The 27,963-nt window shown below is 59.9% G+C and overlaps 1 protein-coding gene across 1 annotated transcript in view; it reads left to right on the forward strand.

Moving 5' to 3' along the window:
• Positions 1–1,554: 1,554 nt before the first annotated feature.
• HS6ST1 (heparan sulfate 6-O-sulfotransferase 1) overlaps positions 1,555–27,963 on the forward strand; it is a 33,198-nt gene continuing 6,789 nt past the window's right edge. The window contains exon 1 of the mRNA XM_036254514.1: positions 1,555–2,081. Within this exon, the coding sequence (XP_036110407.1) occupies positions 1,555–2,081 (527 nt within the window). The remainder of the gene's footprint in view (positions 2,082–27,963) is intronic.

Genomic DNA, 27,963 nt, shown 5'->3' on the forward strand with positions numbered 1-27,963 from the left:
AGGACTCCCTAACTCCTCACCCCCGGTAGCTCTAAGTCCTTCTCGGTGGTGTTCAGGACACCGCACCCCGCATCCTTCTGCCCCGAGGGCTGTTCCTTCATCACCCTTTGACAATTAATTGCTCCCATCTTCACGAGTTTTGGGGTGTCGGGAGTGATTTTTCCAGTTCTCTGGCTTTATTCTAGGACTTTGTGGTGTGACTTAAAATGTTTTTAACAGTTTTACTGACATATAATTGACACAATAAACCCTTACAAACACCCCCCCCCTTGCTTTCAGGAACCCCAACAGAAGGAAACCAAGGGCCCCCTGGCAGGGGATGGTGTGAGCATTTGAACCCAGGCCTGGCAGCTGGACTCCTTCCTGCAGGCCATTTTGGCCTCAGTCAAAACACTAGGACCATCCCTGCTGACCCATGCTGACATTACACGCAGGACACTTTACACTCCAGCCCCCCTCCTCCTCAGTGGAGGTGCTACCAATGTGAATATGGGCACAGCCCACTCTAGTTGCCTGTACAGGAGGCATCTGAGAAGCCCAGCACAGGGTCCCATCGGGAATGTTTTTGTGGACTCTCACAATTTTTAAATATTGGCTCAACTTTTTACAACTTTTTCATTGGGGTTATAATAATCATAGAAGAAAAAATGCACACTGCAAAGGAGGAACTGCATTAAGCTGGCAAAAGGGTCTCTGCGGACACTTCAGCATCTGTCCACAAGAGGCTCAGGCTCAGTGACCCAAAGCCACGGGGTGGGGAGTGAGGGGGTCACATCGCGGCCGGAGTCCAATCCTCCCCCTCCTCTCGGGCCCTTGCCCGCCTCTCAGCTAGGACCCTCACTGTCCCCAGGTCCCTCCAAGTGCAACCAGCCTTTGGGCGTTTGGAACTTTGGAGCATCCAGCGTGCAAGGTCAAGGCCTCTCACCTCCCGAGAAGTGGGGAAGAAGCGCTTCCACCCGCAGCCGAGACCCGCGGCGGGGCGGGGGAGAACCCAGGCCCAGAGGCGCCCTCCCTCCTAGAAGAGCGCTGCTTCCCGGCTCCACGTCCCCCCAGGCCTCTGCGCACGAGAATCGGTTCGAAGTCGGCGGCGCCCTGCCTGGAGAGGTCTCCCCAAGGCCGCAGAGCGCCCCAGCGCCGCGCCTGGGCCTGCTGCCCCGCGCGCTCTGAGGGCGGAGCCGCGGACCGGCGCGGGCGGTAACGTCAAGAGGCGCCACGGGGGCGGGCCGAGGGCGGGGCGGGGGGACTGCGGGGACGCGGCGGCGCGCGGGGCTGCGCAGTCCTCTCGGCGCGGCGCGGTGGCGTGAGGCCCCTGGGGTACGGGCTGAGGCCCGGCAGGAGCCGAGCCGGAGCCGAGCCCGGGATCGGCCGGGGGCTGGGGGCCCGGGACGCGTGGAGAGCAGTCATGGCGCCTCGCAGGGCCGGGGCGCAGGCCTCCGCGGGCATTCTGAGTGCCGAGTAGCAAGGCCGGGCCGGAGCCGGCGGCGGCGGAGGTAGCTGCGGCCGCGCCCCCTGCCCTCGCAGGCCCCGCGCCCCGGCCGCCGGCGATGGTGACACATGCGGCGGCGGCGCGCCGGCGGCAGGACCATGGTTGAACGCGCCAGCAAGTTCGTGCTGGTGGTGGCGGGCTCGGCGTGCTTCATGCTCATTCTGTACCAGTACGCAGGCCCGGGGCTGAGCCTGGGCGCGCCCGGCGGCCGCGCGCCGCCCGACGACCTGGACCTCTTCCCCACGCCCGACCCGCACTACGAGAAGAAGTACTACTTTCCGGTGCGCGAGCTGGAGCGCGAGCTGCGCTTCGACATGAAAGGCGACGACGTGATCGTCTTCCTGCACATCCAGAAGACGGGCGGCACCACCTTCGGCCGCCACCTCGTGCAGAACGTGCGTCTCGAGGTGCCCTGCGACTGCCGGCCGGGCCAGAAGAAGTGCACCTGCTACCGGCCCAACCGCCGCGAGACCTGGCTCTTCTCCCGCTTCTCCACCGGCTGGAGCTGCGGGCTGCACGCCGACTGGACGGAGCTCACCAACTGCGTGCCCGGCGTGCTGGACCGCCGCGACCCCGCCGCGCTGCGCACGCCCAGGTGAGGCCCGCCCGCTGCGCACCCTGCCCCGTGCTGCCTGGGCCCGCTCTCCCTCCCTGCCCCCTGGGAAGCCCACTCGCCACAGCTCCGCCGGGCCAGGCCCCTGGCCATCCAACCAGGCTCCTAGCCATCCAACCAGGCTCTCCTTTCCTCCTCTGGTCTCCACTCTTCCCCTTCGCCCACCGGATTGTGCAGTGCCTGGGCTTCCGCCGGGTCATCGCGGGCCGGCGTGCAATGGTACCCGCCCCGGTTATAAATCCAGGCCGCCCTTTCGTCTTTGGGGCAGGAAAGTGGGTTCCTGTGTGGGTGTAGCCCACCTGGTGTCTTCGCTTCCCTGTACCGCTCTCGTCAGCTATTTTTACCTAAAGCGGAAGTGAAAAGTGGAGTGTCTCTCCCCCTGCACCTGGGGGCCCCCGTGCTGTCCTGAGGGGGCTGGGGAGGCCCTGCCCGGGAAGGGGGTTGGCTCTGCCTTCTCGTTTGTGCAGGTAGAACAAAGGCCCGAGTGTGACCTGGGGCTGGGGGCGGGGAGGAGGCGGTGCTGCTTGCTCTCTGAGTTGGGCCAGAACCAGGTGTGAGTTTGCTCTAAAAGGAACAAAAGTGGGCCAACAGCCAGCTTCGGGGGAGCTGAGCTGGTCTGGGGCAGGTGCAGCCAGACACCTTCCCGGGCCTTCCATTTATGTGGAGTTTGGAGACACAGGTCTGACCTGCGTGGGGGGCCACTCTCCTGGGAATCACTTTGTAGCCAGAAACCCGGGGCTGGGTTTTGGATGGTTAAAATGGGGCTTCTTTTCCTCCCATTGGTGTTGGTGCTCTGTGGGACCGTCTTTCCAGTGTCTGGGCTGGGAAGGCCCAGGAGTGCAGTCTGCCTGCCTTCGGTGCACCTTCCATTTGTGCCTTAGGACTGCATTCCCAAACCAGCCAGGGTGGGAGCTGGGCCGCTGGGGCCATGTTTGTCCGCACTGTGTCAGGAAGGTGCAAGGTCTCTGGGCATCCTGGGGATGAAAGTTGGGTAGCGGACCGGTCCGGAGCTGAGCGTGTCCACACGTTGCTTTCCCTGCTCAGCCCCTTGGTCCTTTTCCTGCGGTCTTTCCCAGATGGTCAGGAATTTGGAGCCTAGAGCTGACATGACTTGGGGGGCAGGGGTATCCTCCCACTTTCCCTTGGCTGTGTGTTGCCTCCCCCCAGAAAAAAAACAGCTCTCAGCCTGAGAGATGATATTCCCAGCCTCCAAAAGCCGCAGTGCTTACAGATCTGGCTATCCAGGGCCCCTGAGGCATTGCTTCTGGCCCTCACTTGGCCTGTTCTGCACAGATGCACTTTCCTGACATGATACCCAGCCCCCATGGTTCAGCCCCCCTGTGCTAGACTGAGCTTGGCCTGGGGACTTGCTGCCTCCTTCCCAGCAAGCTGTAGGCCCCTGGAACTGGGCACTGCCCAACCCAAATAGGCCTAGGTGGGCACCTCCCTGCCTACAGGAGCGGGGAATGGGGACAGAACATCCTTTCTGCCAAGGGGAGTTGGCTCCAGAGAGCCCCTTTAGGGAAAGTGTGCAGAGTCTGCTCTGGTCGCTGCCATGAGGCCTGCATCAAGCTGCCCAGTGGACGTGGCTTTGGCCCCGGTTTGCAACCATGACATTCTTCCTACAGCCCCACCTCTTGAGGTGGACGTTCCCTTTGGGTCACCAGGGTGCAGGGCCCCTGGCCTCTTTGTTCTGGAGTTTGTCCACGAGAGCAGCCTCCCTCACAGACAGAAGTGGGAGGATCCTGTGGAGCTGATTGCTGCACCAGGGGTCCCCAGTGCCCCACCCCAGGGTGGGTGTGTGACAAGCACAGGAAGTAAATGCTCTGTGCTGCCTGGTCAGCTAGATGCTGCTGGCCACCTCTTCCAGGCTGAAAGGTGCTGAGTTCAGCAGCAGGCCTTGGGGAGGAGGAGCCTCCGGGGTGTTCTGAGGCCCTTGCTCTGTTGTCCACTCCGGAGACCATCACACCACCTGGCAGGTGACAGCTTCGTCTTCACTCTCCTCTCTTCTCATTTCTGTTCCAGGCTCTAGATAGATTGCACTTTTAATGAGCTTCCTGAGAGGCCGAGGTAATCTCCCGCCTGCCCTGAGGGTCACCTGCCAAGTGCTCCCCTAGTCTGTGGAGGTCAGGTGCAATTCACCCGTTCTTCTCAGGGACCCAGCACCTCTCAGGAGACGGGTGCTGTGCCTGGCCTCGGCGGGGTGCCCGAGATTGGTGGTGACTGGTTTCATGAATCTAAGATGTCACTTTCACCCTCCCAGTAGGGCCAGGACCCACTCTCCCTGTGGGTGTTGGAGCAACCCCCAGCTGGTGTCTGAGGAGTGGTGCTGCCCTGACAGGGCCCTTTGGGGTCTGGGACCAGAGTGAGGACCCTTTCTTTCTCCTCTCAGGGCCAGGCATATTGCAGGACTTGGACAAATGCCTTTCTGTCAGGAGGGGTCACTTCTAGAACCTCTCTGCCAAGCTTCTCCACGCTCCTGGTGACAGCGTCTTCGGTGTTCTGAGGCCTAGGAGAGGTGGTCCTTGTTCAGGAAACGAGAGTTCACAGCTGCCTTCCATCTCAGGGTCAGCCTGGGTGGTTCTGAGTGGGCCTGTGTGAGGTGACCAGGAGATGGGCAGGTCCTCAGTGCCTTCCTGGACTATGCTTGAGGACTTCTGGCGACTCAGTGCTTCCTGACTTGGACGAGAATGACAGGGGTGTGAGTGAAGCACGGGCAGGTCCCCTCGTCCTGTGTCCGTCAGCCAGGAGTGCTCGTAAGGCCCCTCAGGAAGCACTGACCTTGGACAGGTGTGCCTACCCATGGGCAGCAGGCAGGTGGCTGACCTTGGTTAGAGTGTCTCCATGTCCCACACTCTGTGTCTTCTTGGTTGAGGTGGTACCCCTAAGGGCCAGAACCCTCCTTCCTCATTCCAGCTGCCTGAATGTGAGAGAAGACGCTCATGGGGCCTTGCCTGGATTGCCCTGGAAATGCCCCTGAAAGCATGTGGGTTTCATTGGGGACCTAATGTGGCTTCTGGGCCCCCTCATGGGATCCTGGGTTTGGCCTCGTTCTCTCTGTGGCAGGGCCCCTGGGAGCCCCTGGGAGTTCCCAGCCTCAATGTTGCTCTGCAGAGACGTTTCCTTGCGGGAGGCACAGAGCCAGGGAGCTGGCGTCAGTGGACTGTGCCCTCTCGGCTCCGCAGCCTCATCTCTGATCATGCAGCCCCGCCACCATCCCGAAGTCCTCTCTGGTTCCAGAAATATGCTTGTGCTGCCCTCTTCCCAGCTTGCCCTCCTCTCCTCCCCCCTCTGCCGGCAGCACCCCTCCCTGCAGCCACAGCTCCGCTGCCTCTCACTCCGAGAAGCCCCCAGCGGTGCTCTGTGGCCCTGGGTGCCCTTGGCCGCCCTGCACCCCATCATGTGCGTAGAATGCCGGCACTGGCCGGATGCCGAGCGGGTGCTGCCCGCGTGTTCTGGTCCTGGAAGCCTCTCCAGGAGCTGTGTTCAGCTGGCTTCACCCAGATGAGTCAAATTCAAGAAGTTGGCCTTGAGTGCAGTGCCGGTCCCAGAGAACCTCGGGGCTCTGCAGGGTCGGCCAGGTTGGGCACACTGAGCCTGGAGTGCTTCCTGCCGGGCCTGCGGCTCACGGCAGCTCCCATCTTGCCCTCACTGTCTTCTTATCTGTGCTATCTAGGGACCAGACCTGCACTTCTTTCCTGCAGTGGGGCCGATGGCACTCGAGCACAGGGCTGGGACCGGTGAGCAGGGCCCTGCCACCTACTGGACCTGGTTGGGGTGTCACCGTGGCCTCAATCACCTGGAGAGGACTTGGGTTGAGACAGAAGGAATCTGAGGTCAAAATGTTCAGAATTAAATTTTTTTCTTACTAAAAAGAAAAGAAAAACCTTTTCCCTTCGAGCAAATGCACGAGAGCTTGCTTTCTGCGCAGACTTCCAGACACTCGCGAGGTCCTTCCAGGCGGTGCCGGGCTGGTGCAGTCGTCGGGCTCCGGCCCGTGTTGTCCTAAAGCGCTGCCCTCGGAGGTACTCTGTCGGTGAGACGTGGGGCCCTGCAGAGTGTGGGGGACCCTGTGCTGCGGCGCTGGCTCTGGGCTGGGCCCTTGTCTGCTCCTGGGTCAGAACACCTTGCCTGGTGGGCACAGCTCCCAGCCCGGGGCCAGGGACCCGAGAAGCCCTTTCCATAGTTTCTTTCCTGGTGGAAGATCTGAAGGTGTGGGTACACTTGGGGAGTGGCAGGCGGTGGGTAGAGGCATCTGTGGTCCTGAAGGGGCTCCAGGTGTTTCTTTAATATCCCTCCTTTTTGTTATTGTAATATAATGATTGTGATAGATGGGAGTAAGGTATTAAAGAAAAGTCATCTTGCCCTAGCCACTTTGGCTCAGCAGTTAGAGCATCGGTCCACGGACCAGAGAGTCACAGGTTCGATTCTGGCCAAGGGCGTGTACCTCAGTTGCAGTTTGTCCTCAGCCCTGGTCAGGTCGTGTGGGAGGCAGCCAGTCGATGTGTCCCTCTCACATTGATGCTTCTCTCCCTCCCTCCCTCTCACTCTATCTGAGGATAAATAGAAAAATATCCTCAGGTGAGGATTAAAAAAGAAAAGTCATCCTTTTCCCCATGTACTTTTTTCCTACTATTGGAACCATGATGTAAGTTCCCCGTCAGTGTTGTTTGGCGTCCCCCTCGGTGCCCGTCACTGGTTCTCCCATCGATGTGGATGCCGCCTCTGGCCCCTGGGGCGGTGCTACCGTGGGCATCCTTGTGGGTAAACGCTTTGCATGGCTCCAGTTTCCTGTGGAAATTCCTAGGAGTGGGAGTCCTGAGTTGAGCAGCCTGAGTGTTAAGTGCTGTCTGTATAAACGTTAAATGGCTTTTCAGCAGGTCTGTGTCTGTGGTAGTTGAGTGTCTGTCTCAGCGGCATCCTCTGTGGGGCTGGACATTGTTATGGGAGGCTGGCTGGCCCTTGTCCCCTGCACCCTCAGGAGGTGCTTGGAGTGGGTCCCCACCCCCACACGGCAGGGATGTGACCGTTGTCCCCATTTTCCACGCACGAAAGGCAGGGCCCAGGAAAGTTGGGGGGCTGCAGAGTCCCTCGTCCTGGAGAGCCCTGCAGCCCAGCACTCAGCTGCCGCTGGGAGAGCTGGGGGGGGGAGCAGCCAGCACTGGGGCGGGCCAGCCAGGCTCAGCACGTGTGGGCTTCCAGGATCTTGGGCAAACGGGAAATTCGCAGGCAGGCTGTGTCTTTCGGTGACTGGAGAGGACCTGGCAGCCTGCACTGGAGTAGCGGCGAGATCCTGATCCGGCCCCGTCCTCTTGGCTCAGGCAGGGATCTGGGCAAGGTTTTCTGATGATGGCTGCCCTGCCGGCAGCTTAGACTCTGTGCGGGGCTTCCTCCAGCAGCCCGGTGCCTCCTGCCCCTGCCGCCTGGCCCTGTGGGGAGCCTTGCGTAGCTCAGGCCCCGACATGATTCAGCTGGTCCGTAAGCACACCCGCAGCCGGCTGGGCTCTGCCCTCCTGCGCGCTCTCCGAGCCTCCCTGACTCACGTGGCCCACGGCACCTGCTCTCCTTCCCCGGCCGGGCCTTAGCCACTTGCCAGCCCTCACAGGTGAGAGGTCATGTTGAAAAGAAGGTTGTCCTTTTTTGAGATTCTCATTCCTGCCTTTTCCAGAAGTCAGTTGGCTCCTTCTCTTCCTGTTAAGTTTTGCTGTCTGTCTGTGTTTTTCTTTACCGGGTGGGGCAGGTCTTATTCAGAAAAAAAGTGGCAAGCTTGGCTGGGGCCACAGGGGATGAGATGCTGCCCCAGCCCCAAAGATAGGCCAGCGTGTGAGTGGGGACAGCAGGAGGTGTGCCCTGGAGCGTCTCAGGGGCTTGTGGAAGCTGCCCCCACACGGGGTTTTGCGGGATGAATAGAAGTGTATGTAGGAAGTGGTGTTCTGGAACCGTTGTTAGGTTTCAGGACCCGTCCTCTGACACACAGCCAGTCATAAGGACAGACAGGAACAAGTGGGCAGAGAAGGGGCCCCCAGAGGGGCAGGCAAAGAAGGGGTCCCCACAGGCAGGCAGAGGCCCCTGGATGCAGGCCCGTCACTTTCTGGCTCTGGGATATGCAGCCTGATTTATGCTCCCCCTGGGTAACAGTTTCCCCTTCTGGTGCGACACTGTCCCCGGTCCCCAGCTTGCAGGGATCATGTGGGATACACATATCCACAGACAGCCTGACCTGGACACAAAGGTGACATCAGGGTCGGCCACGTGGGAGAAAGGAGGGGACTGTCCAACTGCTAGGGCCCACACACCCCGTCCCAACCTCTGCCTGGGCCAGGGGCCTGCTTCCCTGACGGAAGGGTAAAAGCCTAGCTGGGCAGCCTTCCCGCCCCTTGGCGGCCTGCAGCACTGCCTGGTGGCCCCTCGGCAGCCCCCCACTCCTGGCTGTTGGTGTGTGTCTTCTCAGCCAAGCACCCTGGGTCCGAGGCCCCAGCTCCCCAAGGGCTGCCTGTGGGGACAGACGCCCTGAATTTCACTAAAAACCCCTTCAGGTTCTTGAGCTTCTCAGCAGATGGGGCTCCATCAGCCTAGCGGGGACCGGAAGAGGGGGATCCCTGGGTCAGCCTCTGTCACCATGTGTCTGCATCAGAGGTCTCATGGGCACATGGAGACCGTGTCTGTGAGCCTCCGTCCCCATCTCTCCGGGGGGCTGTGGCATCTGTCATTTGCTCAGTAGAGGAGCCTCTGTGTTCACAGCCCCTCTGGCCCCAGCTGTGTCCATGTCTTGTGGGAGCAATGGCCACCTGTGGTCCCTGAGAATGCTGCAGCCGGGTGGAGCCCAGGTCTTGCTGCCCTGAGTGGTGCCCAGGGCCCGCCTGCATCGGAGGCTTCCCACGGGGGAGGGGCGGGCCTGGTGCCCAAGGACCCTCCAGGAGAGGCGGGTGGCTGGCTGACGCCTGAGCGCAGCCTGTCTGAGACCAGACGAGTACACACACCTGCCTCAGTGTGTGTATGTGGAGACTGACCAGCCCGTGGGCACCAGCAAATCAGTAATTGTCTGGAATGCCGATAGTGAGAGATTAAAACTCCAGACTTAACTGTTTATGAACCTGTAGAATTCAAGGGGGTCAGTAGCTGTGCAGACCCACCCCCATTAGTCACAGCAGGAGCTGAGGACCCCAATTTCTCGGGAGACCACCCATCGCTGCAGCCCAGGTGCGCCTGGACAGCACAGTGGCCGGGTGCCCAGGCCGACATTTGAACATGAGCTCTGGGTCAGAGCCGTCCTGCAGCCCTGGCCCAGCTCTGCACCTGGTCAAGCTCCTCTCCCGTGTGTCCCTTGCCTGCCTCGTGCATGAGGTGCCGGTGTGAGGTGGGTCTCTGATGGCTCAGCACAGCCTGTCTGAGGGCCAGCCTGGGAGGACTCGGTGTGGATGGTGTTCGCTCCTGGAACGTCTGCCCACCCTCTGCAGGAAGGACAGAGGTGATCCAGGGCCAGCCTAGCAGTGCGGAAGCCAGTGGGGAGAAAAAGCCCACGGCAGGTGGGCGAGCGAGGGCCTTCCTTGGAACCCAGAAGCCTGGAGGGGGTCAGCAGAGCAAGGACGGGGGCCAAGCTTCAAGCCACACCAGTGGGGTGGGATTCTGCTTCTGCCACTCACAAGCTCTGTGACCTATCTTGTGCCTCAGTTTCCCATCTGTGAAATGGGCATCCTGATAGTGCCTACCTCCGGTATTTGAAATTGTGCCTGGTGCTGAGGACTCTTTTTATAAGAGGCTGCAAAGTCCTTCTCTGGGGAGGAAAGGGTCCTTCGTAGCCTGTTAGGACCGGCTCCTGACCCCACTCCGGGCTGGTCAGCTCGAGGGCCGGCAGGGCAGGTACTCCTCGTATTGCAGCTGGAGCCCAGCAGCTGGGGCACCGTTATCTGCAGTGCCTACCATCACCCCGGCCTTCCAGCATGACGACCTGGGATGTTCATGCTTCAGTGATGGGGTCCCCTGCTCCCCGCAGCTGTAGCATCTGGACTGCTCGGTTCCTTCCTGTCCATACGCACTCAACAAAAGGGCTCTCATGTTTGCGCCGAGATCTGCGGAGAGCCCCATCCCCGGCCGGCGGCCCAGATGACAAGGCCCTGTAATCGTGGCCTGTGGGGCTGTACCAGTCACCCTGGTGTCTGGCCTGTGTTAGCAGCAGCTTGCTCCTCTCCCTCCAGTGTCTCTGACGCGCCTCAAGACCCAGCCAGGGGGAGCTCCATGGAGAGGGGAGAGAGAGGAGAAAATGGGGGTGACTCTGGCTGTACACGAGGGGCCTGCCCGGCTGAGTCCCAAGGCCTCGTCGAAACCTAGGGACATGGTCGTTCTTCCCCTTCCTAAACTACCGCCGGGGACAGCTGTGAGGTGGCGGGTGTGTTTTCACGTGGGGATCACCGGGGCTCCCCCCACCCACACCACCTGCGCTGCGTTTTAGTCTCACGCCTCAGACTGTCCCTGACCTTCCACGCTGGTCCGTGACGTGCACACCGAACGCACAGGCTTCTGGCTTCGCACGGAGGGTGTCTAGACACGTCTCTTGTTTTCTCTGCTTTGTTTTGAGAGCCGGCGGGAGGAGTGTCTCTCAGACAGTGGGTGGCCCTTCCGCAGCCTACTGGACGGACCAGTGCTCTCCAGGCTGGCTCCTCAGCCCTTGGGACCGTCAGGCGTTGAACTTTTGCCAGGCCAGTAGCCATGTTCTTAGCACATTTTTCCCACCAGGAGGAAACCAAGCTGGGCGTCCTGTTTGCTTACTGGCTGCTGCTGTGTCTCCTGAGGGGTGGTTGGTCCCCCGTGTCCTAACACTGGTCCTGCAGTGATGCACTGCCAGACGCTTCCCGACTGTCCTTCCACACATGGGTCAGAGGGTCTGCCCTGTAGGGAGGGGGCCCGCACACCCTGCCCTCGAGCCACGGTCACCAAGCGCACTGCAGCAAATGAGAGGAGTGGACCTGCTGACCCCTGAACTCTCATGGGAACCCCATGGAGCAGGGACTCAGCCAGAGGCCTGGGAAGCTGATCCGGTGGACAGATGGCTGCCTGACCCGACACCTCCCTGCAGCAGGGATCCCCAGGGCCTTCCTCGGAAGCCCTCAGTAGCGCCCAGGGGGCTGCCACCAGAGCCCAGCCCCGAAGGCCACACCAGTGGGTAGGCCTCCTCCCTGGCCTCTGCCATCTGTCAGCCCTAGTTTGGGGGCGTCCCTGTGAGACTGGTTGGACACAAAGGACCCGCAGCCAAAACCAGAGCCTGGAGCCCACCGCTCTGAAGTCACAGACCTTCCTTCCGGCCTGGTGGAGCTCTGGGCGGGACTTGCACAGAGTGAGGCTGCCCGGGTCCCTGTGCTTCCAGCCTGGTGCCCAGTCCCCATCTCCGTCTCCACGGCCACACCCCGGGGCTGCCCCAGTGGCCTTCCTCTGTGGGCAGAGCTTCATGCTCCTCCCTGGAGAAGCATGAGGGCAGGGCTCCCTCATCATCCTGCAGCCTTGGAAGGCACCCCACCTAGCTCCAGCAGCATTTGCTCCCCCCCCCCGCTGGCCTGGGAATGGTGTCCTAGAAATCACTGTCCGTAGAGCCCCAGAACCAGTGTGGGCCGTGTTTGCAGCCTGGGGGTGACAGGCGAGCATCACCCCGAGTCGGAGCTCCAGAAGCTCATGTAAATACAGTCGTCCCCGCCACTTTGCGCTTCGGCTTGCGCGGCTTCACTCTGTCACGTTTGCTTCAAATATATTTATTAAAAAGTTGATCGAGACAGTGAAAATGATACAGTGCACGCTCAGTTGTCTGAGTCAATTATACACCCTGTTTTACAATTGCAATTAAAATTACCGAGTGTGTGGACAGCAGGCCTATGTACTCGAGCACCACTGCACCTCCTTCAATGCCAGTGCAACCCTCAGCCACTCCTTGTGTGTGGGCAATAACTTTTTTCCAAAAAATCGGGTGTTGTGAAATCAAGCCAATCAGAGCATACTGTTCACTCATTGGCTATCCTGTCCTCTTCCAATCTGGCCACTGATTGGCTCAGCCTCACGAAAGTTCGTTTCTCTCATACACGCTTCTACGTCGCTATGCATCGATCGGAAGCAGCTTTGCTCTTGTAAGTGCTTGCAATTTCTGAGAACTTTTATCTAAGCCCCACGATGGCTCCTAAATGTGCTGCTTCTTCTAAGCCTTCTGACGATGAAACTTAAGTGCTGGAGGAAGATGCTTACCATCCAGGAGAAGGTGGAACTCTTGGATATGATCAAAGGTGGCAAGAAAATCGTGGAGGTTGCCCACCGTTAGACTTGAATGAATCTACCGTTCACTCCATCCATAAAGATGAAAAGAACATCTGTGCAACGACTACTGTCTCTTTCAACAAGGAAGCAAAGCGCGTTGTGACAAGTTGTAATAAGTTCATAGTGAAAACGGAGTCTGCCCTAGCCGTTTGGATTAGCGGCAGCCGCAAGGAAAACATTCCGATGGATTCGCAGGTCATCTGGGAGAAGACGAGACAGCTCTATCAGCGCTTTACGGCGGACAGACCTCAACCAGGACCCTCTTCTGCAATGTTCATGGATCTCACAGCGAGCAAGGGTTGGTTCAAGAAGTTCCAGAAGAGGTATCATCTGGAGTGTCGTTCTCCATGGAGAAGCTGCCTGTGCTGACCAGCCTGCAGCAGAGGACTATGTGAACAACACGTTCCGGAGGGATTTGGTGGAGATGACTGAGTCTGTGAGTGAGGAGGAGGAAGAGCAGCCAGAGGTTCCTGGGGGTCAGGAGGAGGAAGTTGGCCTTACACTTGAGTGTCCCTCTCAAGGCGTGAGAACTATTAAGGTAGCACAGGACATGATTGGTGAATGGGACCCACAAATGATGCGTGCATTGTGGTTCCGAATGCATCTGATGGAGCGACAGAACCCTACAGAACCTCCTCACGCATATGAGAAAACAGCACCAGCAACTGCCTATCACGATGTTCTTCAGCCGCACACCCAGACACCCACTGCCTATTCCTAGTGCTCCTTCAGGGAGGAAGACGACGACGCACCTGCTGAAGACACTGCACCACCTGAAGACTCTCCACTGAGGTCGTGCCTGCAGAGGAGCAGTGACCTTGCTCCTCTTTGCTGTGCAGGACACCTCCATCTTCATCACTTCATCACCGAGCAGGTTGCACTGTTTTCATAGGTTAGTGGTGGGGTGTGAGAACTGTGTGTGTGTGTGTGTGTGTAGTTAAATGTACGATTATAATATATCTGTAATGTCTGTGTCTTATTTTCTCTTATTTTGTCTAATATATTGGGTAATATGAGTGTAATGGTGACTAAAGTTTGTTATTTCATGTCTAGAGGGCTCTAACAATGTTTAAAAACATACTTAGAGGTCATAAACAGGTTTTCTATGCTCTAACGGCAAAATATTCGATTTATAAATAAAAAATCCTACTTCGTGGAAATTCATTGATGGCAGTGGAGTCTGGAACTGATCACCTGCAGTAACCGGGGCCGCCTGCATCTACCTCTGCGGACGTCGTGTCTCAGGAACCGAAGGCCTGCACCACGGAGGTTTCTCAGCTCCTCACCACAGCGAGAGGCCGGACGGGCAGTCATCTGGAGCAGGGCAGCCAGGGTCTGGGGTGTAGTCTGGCATTTTCTCTGGAACCCCGGGTCACGTTCTCATGGGGGACAACTTGGCAACAGCAGGAAGCAGGCCTGGGGCCAGAGCACAGCTGAGTGGGGGGAGGGGAGAGGGACAGTGCTGTGGGGGGAGGGCAGTGGGGGAGCCCGTGCTTGGCCTGGGGACAGCGTCTGGGAGCAAAGAGGAGCTGGAGCGACAGCCGCCCACTCACTCTCGGGCCTTCCTTGTTCTTTTTTTTTTTCCTTTATTGATTTTAGAGGGAGAGAGAGAAACATGGATGAGAGAAAACATCGATTGGCCGCCTCCTGCATGCCCCCCACTGGGGATCAGGCCTACAACCTGGGCATGTGTCCTGACTGGGAATCAAACCGGTGACCTCTTGGTGCAGGGTTGATGCTCAGCCACTGAACCACACCAGCCAGACTGGCCTCCCTTGTTCTTGACTCACTGTTAGAGGCCCCACATTGCATGTGAGAAACTGAGGTTCCAAGAGCCTAAATAACTGGTCAGCCAAGGTCCTGTGTCACAGAGCTGGGACTCGCACCCAGGCCCATGGCCCTAGGGTTTCCTGTTGGCCCCTCTCCAGCAACAAGGAGCAGGTGGGGTCCTTACCTAGGAGGGGAGAGCCAGGTGCCCACCTGGCCCCCTGCCTGCCTGTGCGGAGGAGGGCAGTAGGGCTGTTTCAATGATGAGCTTTCCCAGGGGCTCAGAATGGCACAGGGGCCCAAGGGGCCCCCATGTGCTCACCACCTTCCCTCTCTGGGGCCCAGCTAATGAATTGTCACTGGCCGGGCACAGCCAAGGCATTAGGTCCAAGTGTTGCTCCCCTAAGAAGATGCAGATGGGAGGGGAGGCAGAGCTCGTGGTCTCCCTGGGGTTCGGAGGCTTCTGAGGTCACCTGTGAGGAGCAGGTGGGCTGCAGGTGAGAGTCCAGGCCCCACTGGTCCCGCCTCAAGCCCTCGCTGTCTGCCTTCTTCCCTCCCAGGGCCCCTCGTCCCTACCAGAGGACCTGGCTCCAGGTACAGGCCCCTCTGTTCCCTGCTGGTGGGCAGGCAGGACGGGCCCTTTGTTCTGCTCACACAAGTCCAGACACCATGTCTGAGCCCCTTGAGGACCGGAGGTCTACCTCGTCCTGCTTGAGCACCAGCAGGCCCCGGCCGTCAGGGCCCAGCTCTGAGGACTGGTTTTCCTTTGCTTTCCTGGGAGCCGGGCTGAGCGGATAAGACCGTTTCACCAGCAGTCAGGTCGCAGCCAAGGGGGTGAAAGGCGGGTGAGGGGATTGGTGCGGGCTGTTCGGGGCAGCAGCGGACCCCCTCCACCAGCAGTAGGGTTGAAAGGGTGCGAGGCTGGGCTCAGAGAACGCGCATCGGGCCAGCGAACTCCCAAAATGTAAATGCTTAGGAGGCTCTGGCAGCCTGAGGCATCTTTCTTTTTTTTAAAAACAACTTTTTTTCTGTATTGATTTTAGAGAGAGAGGAAGGGAGGACAGAGATAGAAACATGGATGAGAGAAAACATCGATTGGCCACCTCCTGCATGCCCCACACTGGGGATCAGGCCCACAACCTGGGCATGTGCCCTGACCTCTTGGTACAGGGTCGACGCTCAACCACTGAGCCACTCTGGCCGGGCCCGAGGCATCTTCCAGCCCTGTCCACACACCCCCCTCAGCCTCATGCAGCCCTCACTTTGCCTGTGTGATGCGCAGCACCTGAGAGTCAGGCCAGCGGCCAGAGCCTTGGTCCCTCACACACCACAGCGCCCCCTAGAGGGCCGGCACTTCCCACAAGGCCTCTTCTGCGTTGCAGTAGTTTTGAGTTGGCACGGGCTCCTGGTGACCAAAGACCCCGCTGGCTGGGAGGTGGGCCTGGCTTGACACAGCAGGGCTGAGTAGGCCCCGCTGGTCCCCCTTGCCCACTTCCCAACCTCCGGCCTGAGCCCTATCATCTGGCCACTGTGACCGTATGCAGGCCAGACAAGAGGTGGCCTGAGGTAGTGCTTAGCGTGGGTGTGGGGATGGGGATAGTCCCAGCACTGCAGGTCTCAGAGTGCCCCAGATGTGGAGGCAGGTGGCTGGTGTTCCTGCCCAGCACCTCCTGCTGGCCAGAGCCCCTGTCTGTTCAGCCAGTCGTGTGAGTGTCTCAGGTCATTTCCAGAGGAAATGCCCTTTGGGAGGTCAGCGGGTCACCCGAGCCTGGGGATCATGGCCTGCATCTGTGTGTAGGCACTGGTCCCTGGCCTCCCCCAACCCAGCCAGCGTGGAACCCTGGCCAGGCCACACAGTCAGCTGCCACGGGACGGGGTCGTGACTCTGAGGGCTGCTGAGATAATGGGAATAGCAGCCTGGGCTCTGTCCCAGGGCCTTTGTGTCTTTTTAATTTGTTTAACAGGTTTTCACCGAGTTCTCACTCTGTGCAGTCCTGAGAGGGACACTACCATGGGATCCTGCCCCACCCTCCCAGCCAGGGCCCCCCGCTGTGTCTGATGGGCAGCTCGGCTTTGGGAGGGCTCAGGGGTCTTGGCAACTCCTAGGGTTGTGCTGTGGCTCCCTGGAGCTCACAGGGGCACTGTGAGGGCCTGGGTACCTCCAGTGGCATTTCCGCCGTCCATCCGCCTGGGTTTCTCCAAGTGACAACAGGTCAGAGCCCCTTCACACACATTAAGCTCTAGCATCGATCTGGACGCACCCCGAACCCCTACTCACTCAGCTGGCCTCTAGCGAGGACTCAGCCCTGGGCTGCAGGGACCTGGCCTTCACTGTGAGGGGGCTGCACCACTCTCCTGTCTCAGACCCCTGGCTGTGCAGTGCTCGATGGGCCCCTGGTCCTGTCACCAGCAAGCAGCCAGCATCCTGGGCCATGTGAGGGGTCACCAGAGCCAACCCTGTCTGTCCCACATGTGGCAAAGGGGGAGTTCAGGGCCATGGACCATTCAGGGCTAGATCCAAGCACTGTTGTTTTAATATTTATCTTCCGTTCGTCCTGTAATAACACCTGCTATAGCTCAGGAGCCAGCCGGGGAGTCCTGGGGCCTGGGACCAGACCCCTCCCCTTGCTGCACCTTCCTGAGGCCTGTGGCCACACTGCGTGTAAGGGGCCAGGCAGGTGGCAGCCCTTGGGTGTTCCTGACACCCAGCTGGTCTCCAGGTGCTGGCAGGTGCCCCGAGGGACAGGTCAGCTTGGTGCTCATGCAGGAATGTTTTCCGATAGATAGGGACCTGGTGGGGACCATGGAAAACTTGGCCCTCTGGCCCTCTCGCTGCACGAGCCCCTCTGAGTGGTTCTGGCAGGGCCACACAGGACAGCGTGCTGCCTCCGGCTGTTCATGGCTCCACACCAAGTGGGCTGGTGGAGGGGCAGGCGAGTGGGCCAGCCCTGAGGATGAACTCAGTCATGATTTCCCCAGGTATTAGGGATCCCATGGGGCCAGGCTCCAGTGGGGAGAGCCATAGGGTTCAGACCCGCACAGAGTGTCCCCAAGATTCAGACAAGCACTCCCATCTCCATCCTGTGCACAGATCTGACCTGTGGGCCTCCTCCAGGCTCCCAGCCCCCTCCCGTCCCCTACGAGCCTGCACACCACCTGCGTAGGAGGGAGCAGGCAACTGCCGCTGGGGGAGTTCAACACATTAAAAAGGTGCTCCTGGGCTGACCGTGTGGCACAGACCCGTGTCCAGTTTGTGATCTGTGCTCCCTGTCACCAAGCACAGGCCAGCACAGAGCGGGGCCTCGGCCTAAGAGTAGACCTTAGGAACACTGGCCCTTTCTCCCGCAGGGTGAGGGGCTGGGGGCTTTGCAGGCTAACCAGTCTCGCACACTCACACATGCTTATACTCATGCACACACACACACATGCTCGCACATGCACGCTCATGGTCACACTCGCACGTACACTCACACGCATGCTCACACACGCACTCGCACACTCTCTCAGCAGCTTGCACCGTGGAGCCAGTGATGACCTGTTTTCCTTACAAGTAGTTGGCACTCTAGAACATTCCTCCCATTTGAAACTCCTTCTCATTATCCCCTGAGAACTGAGCCAGACCCCATTCTGTGGACGGGCCTCCCCTCCGTCTCTGCCCCTCATGACCAGCCAGGTTATGAGAAAAAGGCATTTTTCAGGACGATTTTCTGTTACTGCAGAATCAGGGCAGGGGTAGCCTGCAGCCAGCCTATGGACCCTGGGGTTCCCCATCCACACAGAAGGTGGGCGCCAGTGCTGGGCTTTGTAGGGGCCCCCACAGGGTTGAAACACCAGACTCCAGACAGCTGGACCTTGGGCCTCCCCCCCCCCCCCCAGGAGAAGGGACCTGGCTGATGACGACAGGAAATAGCTCTCGTTTCTGAAGCAGGCCTGGCAGGAGGCTGTGATAGGTGCTCCCTGTGTCTGCGTCTGTCTGTCCGCACCACACTGGGTCGTGGGGGTGGTCCCCCGCAGGAAGGAGGACCCGAGCTGCTCTGGGGAGTGAGCTAGTCCTCGGGGCTGCCCAGGCTCCTCCTAGCGTGGCCTCAGAGTGCTGTGTAGACACCTGCCGGAGGGGCCCAGGCAGCCTGGAGGGGGCATGAGGCTGTGGCCTGTGTGCTCCCGCCCTCCCCTGGGTTTTCAGGCTGGAAGAAACTAGTTACAAATGGACCACTACAGATTGTGGGGTCTGGAGGCTCCTTTCCCACGGGGGAGGGGTCATGAGGACAGGCCTGGGAGAGGGGTGAGACCTTCTTCCTCTGGAGCCATTCGGCAGCGGAGACCCTCCCAGTGAGCACCTGACAGACACACCCCACCGCCACAGACAGCCCCCAGGTCACTCAAAACACCCCCAAGTAGGCACACACACTCAACCAAAGGCACACACCCAGCCATTTCAGCACTAACAGGAGCCCCCAGTTTGAGGTGCAGTGAAGGGGAGACTTGTTCAGTGAACAGTTCAGCTGGGCAGCAGACAGCCAGGCCTGCAGGCCCAGGGGCACAGTGCACAGGTCAGAGCTCGGGCCAGGAACATGCCACAGACAGGGGCGCTGCACAGAGAGGGGTTCTCACCCAGATCCTGTTGGTCCATTTCATGCAAGCGAGGAATCCACACTCACACTGTTTGATTGGTCCAATTGGCACTGCCCTGATGGGTGGGCTTCATGCCATCTGATTGGTCAGCTGAGGTGTAAGTAGGAAGATACCGCTGCACACATTTCATGGCACGGGACAGCCCATTGGTCAAATTCCAATCCCAGAAGCTTTCTTATAAGGGCCAGCTCAGTCTGTAGTTTTCCCTGATAGGCAGAGGCGTCTGGTTCAAAAATCTGGTGTCTCACCTCATCCCAGGTAACCACAGGGAATCCTAGGCAGGTGTTTACATTCTCGGGTCGACAACACACACACGGGCCCCTCAGACAGGCCAGAGAAGCAAGGGCAAGTGGACAGGCACCCCTTGGATGCCAGCCCTCCTGGGAGCAGCACCGGGTGAGGTTGACGGGGTGGTGGCCGAGGGGTGGTGGGCTGGGAGGAGCTGCAGGCATTCCTGGCGGCCACCTTTGTTGGGTAGACCCAGCTGCCACTCAGGAAGCTGAGCAACTTGAAGAGCTGCTGCGGCTGCTCAGTGACCGGCCCCCAAGCCCGCCCTCCCCAGGAGACGTAGTATCGCTTGGCCTGTGCCCGTCCTGCCCTCAGCCCATACCAGGTGTTAGAGGCAGGCTGGGATTCTGGCTGCGGGGACCTCTGGGTCAAGATCTGGATTCCCCCGCCCTCCCTGCCCACAGTCTTGCAGTTGTGGAAGGAGGGAGCTGGAGGCCTGTGCCTGGTGGCTAGGCAGGGCCCCACAGCCAGCGCAGGCTGGACCGGGCCTGGGGGTCTCTCGGGTGTGGTGTTTGTGCCGCTGCCGACCTCGGAGCCTCCAGCCTCTGCCTGGGGTGGGCAGTGGGTGCCAGCCGGGAGTGGGCGAGGGTGACACCTTTCCATCAGCCCTGCCCTGAGGGCCACCGTGATCCCCCCGCAGGTCCTAACTCAGCTGAAGAGGTCATGATCTGCAGAGACAGGGTCCAGCTCAGGACCCACTGTGCTCCTCAGCCGTGTGACCTTGGGCAGAGCTGACCTTTGTGCCTCAGTTTCCTCCTCTGTCAAACGGGGCTGGTATGGGTCTCTCCACTCACCTGGGGTGGGAAGTTGTCCTGCTGGAGCGCCTGGTGCCCAGGGCAGGGTCCTGGCGGGAAGAGCACTTCCACCGTCTGCCCTGTCCACCCTCATGTCACAAGTTTGAGGTCAGTGGAGCCGGCGAGGGCAGCCAGGCCATCTCATTACTCTAGACGGTCCCCAGTCTGTACTGTTTGTTGAAACCTATGGGCTTGGTGAGCAGGGAGGGTCCTTCCCCAGATCCCTCGGGGCCTGTGGGCTGCTGCCGCCACTCCTACAGCCTGGAGAGGCCCTCGCAGGGGCTTGGAGCCCTCCCTGGCTCTGAGAGGGAGTCCCCAGTCGGTGGTGATGGTCCCTGGGGTCCCCCCCTGGCTGCTCGCTCCATGGAGCGAACGCTGCTCCTTGGTCAGCCCACCGCAGCCTCGAAGCCTTAGCTGCGCTCAGCCCTTGCTCAGCCTGCGCCACGGTGGCGGGGGCTCGGGATGAGCCGAGTGGGAGGCTGGCCCAAGAGGAAGGACAGGGAGATCACCTGAAACAGGGCCGGGGAGCAGGCAGCCTGGACAGCAGGCCAAGCGTGTGGGTGGGCACTGGGCTGCCTGTCAGCAGGGAAGGGGGGGGAGGGGACAGCAGTGCCCAGACCACCCCCAGGATCCACAGGGACAGAAACCCACAGGCTGTGCGCAGTCGAAGGGCCTGCAGGCACCAGGGTGTCTCCAGGGCCCGTGGGCATGAGGAGTGGGGACGAGCTGGGAGGGGTGGACAGCCCAGGGCCAGCCTGGACTCGAGCTGTGCGGAGCGCCCCCTCCCTGGGACCTGGCATGCGGCGGCACCATGCTGCGCCCATGGCAGGGTGCAGGTTTGCTCCATCGGTCAGCCTTGTTCCTGAGGCATGAGGGGGGCTGTGGCTGCCTGTGGTCTTGAAAGGGTCTTGTATCTTCAGATAACTAGCAAGACTTCCCCTCCGAGCCTCTCAGAAGTGTTGGGGGACTGGGCTGGGGCTGCCCCGGTTCCAGCTCTGCCAGGGGGAGGGGTCACCAAAATAGGGACCCGCCCTGAGCTCCCAGCAGCGGCCGGAGCCGCAGGAGACAAGGCTGGCCTTGGCCATGGGCGTTGCCACCTGGAGCTTGGGCATGCAGACCTGTCTGGGTGGGAATCTGGACACGACTGGGTGATGGGGAGGGGATAACGGGGGCATCCTCTGCAGAGGGCCACCCTGGGCATCCTGAGGTGCACAGCCAGGACCATGCGCCCTGCTCTCTGGGCCCAGGCTCCCAACCTCCTCCCTGAGGCTTCGCACAGCCCACCTCCGCGCCAGAGAGAGGGCAGCCGGTCCTGCTGCGGTGTGTCCTCGGGCAGAGAAGGAGCCTGGTGACCAGGGCATGGGCGTGGGCAGGCAGAGACCTGGCCACAGCCCCGTTGCCTCTACTGCCTTTCCGAGCCTCCTGCGTCTCAGCACCCTCCTCTGTGAGTCAAGCCCTCTTTTCCATCTGAAGCCTGTCAGCTGATGGCACCCTATCCTCCCCCCAAGCTGCCCTCCCCCGGTGTGTTCTGAGTCACTGCCTCTCTCTCCTACTCAGGCCCTGGCCTGCAGCACTCGCACCCTGGCCGGGCCCTGCTGCATCCCCAGGCGGTGTTCCCTCAGCTCCGGGCACCGCTGTCCCCACCCAAGTGCCAGCCCCATCCCCTGCTGGGTGCCCCCAGCCCAGAGAGCTCTGGCCCACTGTGCTGCCGCAGTTCCCCAGGACACTCAGTGCCCCCAGAGCAGGGGGTGGACCCAGATCCTACACCACCTGCCCTGCAACACCCCTCTGCCTGGCAAGCCCTGCTGAAGGACACGTCCTGCTTCTCCTGAGAGGCGAGGTCCCTGAACCCCTGGGACAGAGCACACTTTCCCTCTGGTACAAGGCTTGAGCACCGCTGTTCCTTGTCCTCTGACATGGGGCTGGGCCACCGCTTCCTCCTCTGCACGCGGCCTGGGTGCCTGGGTGAGTGGCGGAGAGATGGGCAAGAGCCTTCGACCCAACTGCCATCTCAAGGTCCTGCCCGAGCTGGCGTCCTGCCAGGCTCTGACTCCACATCCCACCCCACCCCCCGCGGGGCCCTGTGACAGTGTGCGGGGCGGGGGGCTGCCACCTGCCACTGCCCTTCCTGCCCATCCATTCCCCTCACAATGCCAGCCAGCACCCCACCCAACTCTCGGTCCCGGACAAGCCTGGCTCCTACGCAGAGCAGATGCGCCCACTCTCCCGTGTGTGGGCGGTGTGGGTTCTGGGTCACTTGGGAAACCTTTATCGAGATGTGGAGAATCACCAGCTACGTTTTCTCACCTGGGTAACCTGACCTCCCTCATGTGCCCGTCTCATCTGTGCTGGGCTGACGCTGGCCTCATGGAACGAGTTGGGGGAAGGGTATCTCTTTACTCTTGTCTAGAAGAGTTTGCAAAAACTTGGATAATTTGTTCTTTTAAAATTTGGTAGAAATAGCCTGGCATTTTCTTTGTAGAAATACACACACACACACACACACTTTCTTTTATATATATATATTTTTTTAGTCCTCACTTGAGGACATTTTTTTATATTTTGTTCAGATAGAGTGGGAGAGAGAAACATCGACCTGAAAGGGACACATCGAGTGGCTGCCACCCACACGACCAACCAGGACTGAAGACAAACTGCAACCGAGGTACGTGCCCTTAGCAGGAACCAAACCCGGATCTCTCCGGACCGCAGGCCAACGCTCCAACCGCTGAGCCAAACTGGCCAGGGCTAATTATATTTTTTATTGATCTTTTTTAGAGAGAGAGGAAGGGAGAGGGAGAGAGAGAGAAAAACATCGATGAGAGAGAACATTGATTGGCTGCCTCCTGCCTGCCCCCCACTGGGGGTCAGGCCCACAACCTGGGCATGTGCCCTGACTGGGAATCAAACCGGTGACCTCTTGGTGCAGGGTCCACCCTCAACCGCTGAGCCACACCAGCCGGGCCACACACACTTCTTTAAATGTCAAACACACAAAGCAGTTGGAATAGTAAGACCTTAGGTGACAGAAGTATGAGTTTGGGTGGTGGCCACAGACAGATTGCATATCATACAGATGTGCACTTGAAACCTGCATGATCCTGTGAACCACTGTCACCCCAACAGGTTTTTTTTAAACCTCACACCTGCCGCCTAGACGCGCTGAGTGCTGAGCTGTGCACGTCGGAGCCGGTGCCCAGGGCCGGCTCGCGCTCCGCGGACCTGTCCGTCTGGCACGTGCGTGTCCTGAAGCCTTGCCCGCCGTGGCAGCTGGAGCCGGCTGCACACTTGCACAGCACTGCACACTTGTGGGAAGATGATTAACCACTTCCTGTGGCTTCTTTCTAATGTTAGAGGGCCACTGATATTTTCCTGTTTGATGGCTTCTCTCTCTCCCTCCTGCCCTCCCTCCCCTCCCTGTCTGTCTGTCTGTCTGTCTCTCTCTGCGCGTGAATGTTCTCCTGGCTCCCCTACCCAAGGTGAGTCTGTGGCTGTTGCTTCTCTCGGGTGGCCTTCCTCCCCCCCCATTGCTGGTGGGCCCTGGATGCCTGTGTGGGTGCTGTGTCGGGGGCTCCAGGAGGAAACAAGCGAGAGCCGTCCTCGGCCCGACAGGGCCACGTGTTTGCGCAGGGACAGAGCCAGGCAGCTTGGGGCCTTGCCCCGGTGCCAGCAGCAGAGGCTGAGTCCCCTCCCGGAGACCTGTGTCTGGCGGGTGAACACTGGCCCGAATGCCCCAATGACGGGACCTTTCGGCCCAGGAGGGATCTTCTGTGCCCTGGTTTGCTAGTCGGCAGAGGCTAACAGTGGTGGTGCCCCTCAGGGGTGTCAGGGAGAACCAGTGAGTGTCTGCAGGGCCCAGCCCCCGTCAAGGCTGAGCCCTTCTCTCACCCACTGACCACAAAAGCGCTTGATGGAGGGACCCCCCAGCACGGCCTGGGGGTCCCTGGTTCTGGAATGGTCTGCTTTTTCCAGCCCCCAGGACCAGGGGTCAGTGCCGAGGGGCCAGCGGGCCTAGCTCATCGGTCCCCTGGGAGAGCTGAGCTTGGTCAGCCAGGTCCACAGGGCAGAAGGTGGGAGGACATCGCCGTTCATTTGGGCCTCGAGTGGCTTCTGTGTGACGTGGGCTGTTCGTCTGCTTCTCTGTCCGCAGAAGAGGTTTCTGTGCAAAGGGCACGTCGCTCCCCTCTGCTGTGCCAGCTGCTGCCTGTGCCTGGGAAGGGGCGGGCGCCGGTCCCTCCTCTGCCAGCTCATGGGGTCGTGTGGGAGAGAGCCAGGGGGACCCTGGGAAGAGGGGTGTTGGGGGTGTGGAGGCAGCTACCAGCTGTGGGGGGTACCAGGGACGCCCCCGGGGTCCTCAGGCCAGACCCTCTTCACACCCTGGAAAAGCAAATAACAGGTGGTCCTGTGACTTTGGAGACATTTGAGCCGTCTCTGAGGGGGTCCCCCAGGCTTTGACCCCGCACCTCCTCTGAGAAAACCAGATCAGATCAGGCCCTTGTCCGTGTGTTTCGTGGTACATGCTTGGTTGTATAAAATCGGAAAAATACAAAAAGATTAAAATGGGGCTCAGGGCTCCAGGCCCAGGGACCAGCCCTCTGAAGGCATCGCTCGTGTTCTGGTTCTGCCCCGCGCTTCCGGAACCGGCTGCGTGTGGGGCTGTGCTCCTTGTCGCACGTCAGTGTGCTCCGGGGCCTTTGCACAGCTCTGCAGAGGGCTTGTGTCCTGGCTGGGCCGAGGTCTTAAGTCATGTGCCCCTGAGCTCCGTTCACCCCCAAGCTGTTGGTAACCTGGCTGGGATGGTGTCCCCCAGGCTGTGCTGTGCTGCGGACCCTTCCGTGCTCTCAGTCCTGCAGCTGTGGGCTGCGTCCAGTGCAGAGACCCAGAGGCTGGCTTGTGAGGGGACGACAGGAGCAGGTCCAGCCATGGCTCCCCCCGCCCTCCCTGGGCCCTGGTGGCCATGGCGGCTCTGCAGTTCCAGGCTGTGAAGGCCTGGCCAGGAAGCAGGAGTGAGCCTGAGCACTCTGGGCCCAGGATTCAAGCCGAGGACACAAGGACACCAAGGCCCTGGAAGTAGGTCTTTACCAAGTGGACAAGCACACGGCCCCGCCCAGGGCAGCCGCAGGGCACAGCCCTTTCTCTTACCTGAGGTGGGAGTGTGTGCTCACATGGAAGTGAAGTCTCTCCTACCAGGTGTCGGGCCAGAGTGGGCCAGGCAGGCAGGTGTGAAGAATAAATTAGCAGCCATTGTGCACAGGTGAGTAGCGCCATGCGGCCAAGACCTATTGTGTCCATGTCCTGGACCGTGTCCGTGTCCTAGGCCGTGTCTGTGTCCTAGGCCATGTCCGTGTCCTAGGCCATGTGTGTCCTGGACCGTGTCCTGGGCCATGTCTGTGTCCTGGACCATGTCCTGGGCTGTGTCTGTGTCCTGGGCTGTGTCCGTGTCCTAGGCCGTGTCTGTGTCCTGGACCGTGGCCGTGTCCTAGGCCGTGTCTGTGTCCTGGACCGTGGCCGTATCCTAGGCCGTGGCTGTGTCCTGGACCGTGGCTGTGTCCTGGACCGTGGCCGTGTCCTAGGCTGTGCCAGAGCCACTGGCAGGAGCTTGGCAGGATCGGGGGCGGAGGGCCTGTGAGGAGGTACTTCTCTCTCAACCGCTCTGGAGTCCTGGGCAGAGCACCCTCCTGATGCTGGGTCGATCAGGAGTCCAGGGCCTTCGCTGACCCCACGTCTGAGGACAGCAGGCACGTTCCTAGAAAGCCGTCAGCGCTTTGCTGGCTGGACAGCTGCAGAGGACGCCTGTGGTGCAGCAGCGGGGGCAGCTCTGGGGAAGGTAGCTCACCTGTGCCATCCCAGGCAGAGCATCCCGGACACCGGTCCTGGGCGTGTCCACTGAGGCACCCATGCAGGAAAGGGTCGTCGCTGGTCAGGGTGGGGAGTGACTGTCACGGGGCCTGGAGCCGGTAGGGTGGGCCTGGCAGGAGGCACCCAGCCAGGGTCTGGGCTCTGCCCCCATCTGCGTCTTCGGGGCTGTGGCTTGTGTAGCACCCACAGTGCACGTTGACCTAATGGTTCAACCACCCCTGTCCCGGGGGTCACCTGGGGGCTCTGTGGGGTCCTATGAAGGTCTGGGGACTCGGGGAAAATCCTTGGACTTCTCACAGGCATGGGACCCACTTCCTGGTCACTTGCCCTGGGAGGAAAGTGGGGCCCTGCCTTGGGGAGCCTCTGCTGTGCCCAAGCGGTGCCCGAGTCTGTGTAAGGGAGCCGGGCGGCGGGGCGGGACGACTGGCCGCTCTGTTTCCCAGTCTTGGCAGACTCGTCTGTAGACCAAGGGAAGAGTCGTGTTGGCCGCAGATCCACAGACACTGTCAGGGGAGACGAACAAGGATTGTTGAGCTAGTTCCTAAGCCTAAACTGATAAAACGTCTTTTTCTTCATATTTTTTCAAAAGTTGGCATTTTTTTAAAGATTTTTTAATTGACTTTTAGAGAGAGGGGGAGAGTAACTTCGATGAGTGAGCGAAAGTCATCAGTTGGCTGCGTCCTGCCCCTTGCTGGAGATGGGCCTGCAGCTCGGGCATGTGCCCTGACCGGGAATCGGACCAGCAACCTCTGTGCATGAGCCACAGTGCTGGGCCATAACTTAGAATGTCGATCTTCTTCTCACTTGGATGAGGTGCAGTCTGGTGCCTCCCCCTCTCCATCCTGGGGTGTCAGGAATGCTCCCCCTCTCCTTCAGGTCTCAGCTCATGTCACCCCTCAGAGGCTCTGCCTGACCCTGACCCCTAGTCATGACCTTTTTCTCCTGGCACTTACTGACCTGGCTGTTTCCTGGCCAGAGCTGCAGGAGGGCGGGTCTGTCCCTTTCCTGTGCACAGCCAGCGGCCTGGGAAGCAGGAAGGAGGAAGTCAGCCTCAGGAGACCATGCCCCCCAGGACAGGGCGCTGAGCCGGAGGCAGAGAGATGAGGTCACTGGCTCACCCTCTCTGCACCTGCCCAGCCCCCGGCTCAGCCCCCTCTCAGCTCTCACCCGCTGCTCCCCACCCTCCCGAGGACCCAGCACAAAGCTCTGTCTACATCTGGGAGCGGTGCTCCACCGGGGTGCAGACCGTCTGGGCAGGACCCAGCACACAGACGGCCCGGACGCGGCGTCACTTCTCGGGGCGGCGTCCGGAGGGACACCCCAGGGGCAGGGTCGTCGCCGGGGACCGGCATCCTCGGGGACTGAGGAATCGGAGCAGCTCTCCCTATGCTTTTAGCCAGTTTTCTTGTTGTTTTCCTTTACTTTTAATTTCCTCAGTTAAAATAATGTACACACTACTTAAAGACAAAGAAGCAGCTCCAGCAGGCGTACCGGAAACGCATCCCTGTGCGGCCGCCCCACCCAGAGGGCCGCTGGCTGCCCCCAGCCCGGCCCCTGGCTCACGCCTGCTCGGAGGTGTCAGCTGCTAAAGTCTGAAGGTCGTTCCCAGTGCCCTCACGCCACCTCTCCACACCCCGTTTCCGTGCCAAGTAGAGGTAAAGCTCAAGGTTTGTTTGTGGTTTGTTTTTGTTTTTAATTTTTTTCTACATTACTTTTTTTTTTTAATCCTCACCTGAGGATTTTTTTAACATCTATCTTCAGACAGGGAGAGAGAGAGAAACATCGATGTGAGAAACACATGGATTGGTTGCCACCCGCATGACCCAAGCTGGTGCCAAGAACAAACTGCAGCCAAGGTACGTGCCCTTGGCCGAAATCGAACTCGGGACTCTGGTCTGCAGGCCGACACTCTAACCGCTGAGCAAAACCGGCCAGGGCTAGAGCTCAAGGTTTTTGTTTGTTTCAAATATGTTTTTATTTACTGTTTTAGAAAGAAAGGGAGACAGAGGTAGAAACATCAATGAGAGAGAGAAACACTGGCCTCCTGCACGCCCCCCACTGGGGATCTGGCCCACACCCGGGCACGTGCCCTGACCAGGAATCGACCAGAACCTCTCTGGCCATGGGACATGCTCAGCCTCTGAGCCTCACCGGCTGGGCAAAGCTCAAATGTTTGCTCAGCCAATAATCACTTTGCATTATAATGTCTCTGGAACCAGTGTTTACTTCTA

Source organism: Molossus molossus, unplaced genomic scaffold, assembly GCF_014108415.1.
Source record: "Molossus molossus isolate mMolMol1 unplaced genomic scaffold, mMolMol1.p scaffold_m16_p_11, whole genome shotgun sequence".
NCBI lineage: Eukaryota > Metazoa > Chordata > Mammalia > Chiroptera > Molossidae > Molossus > Molossus molossus.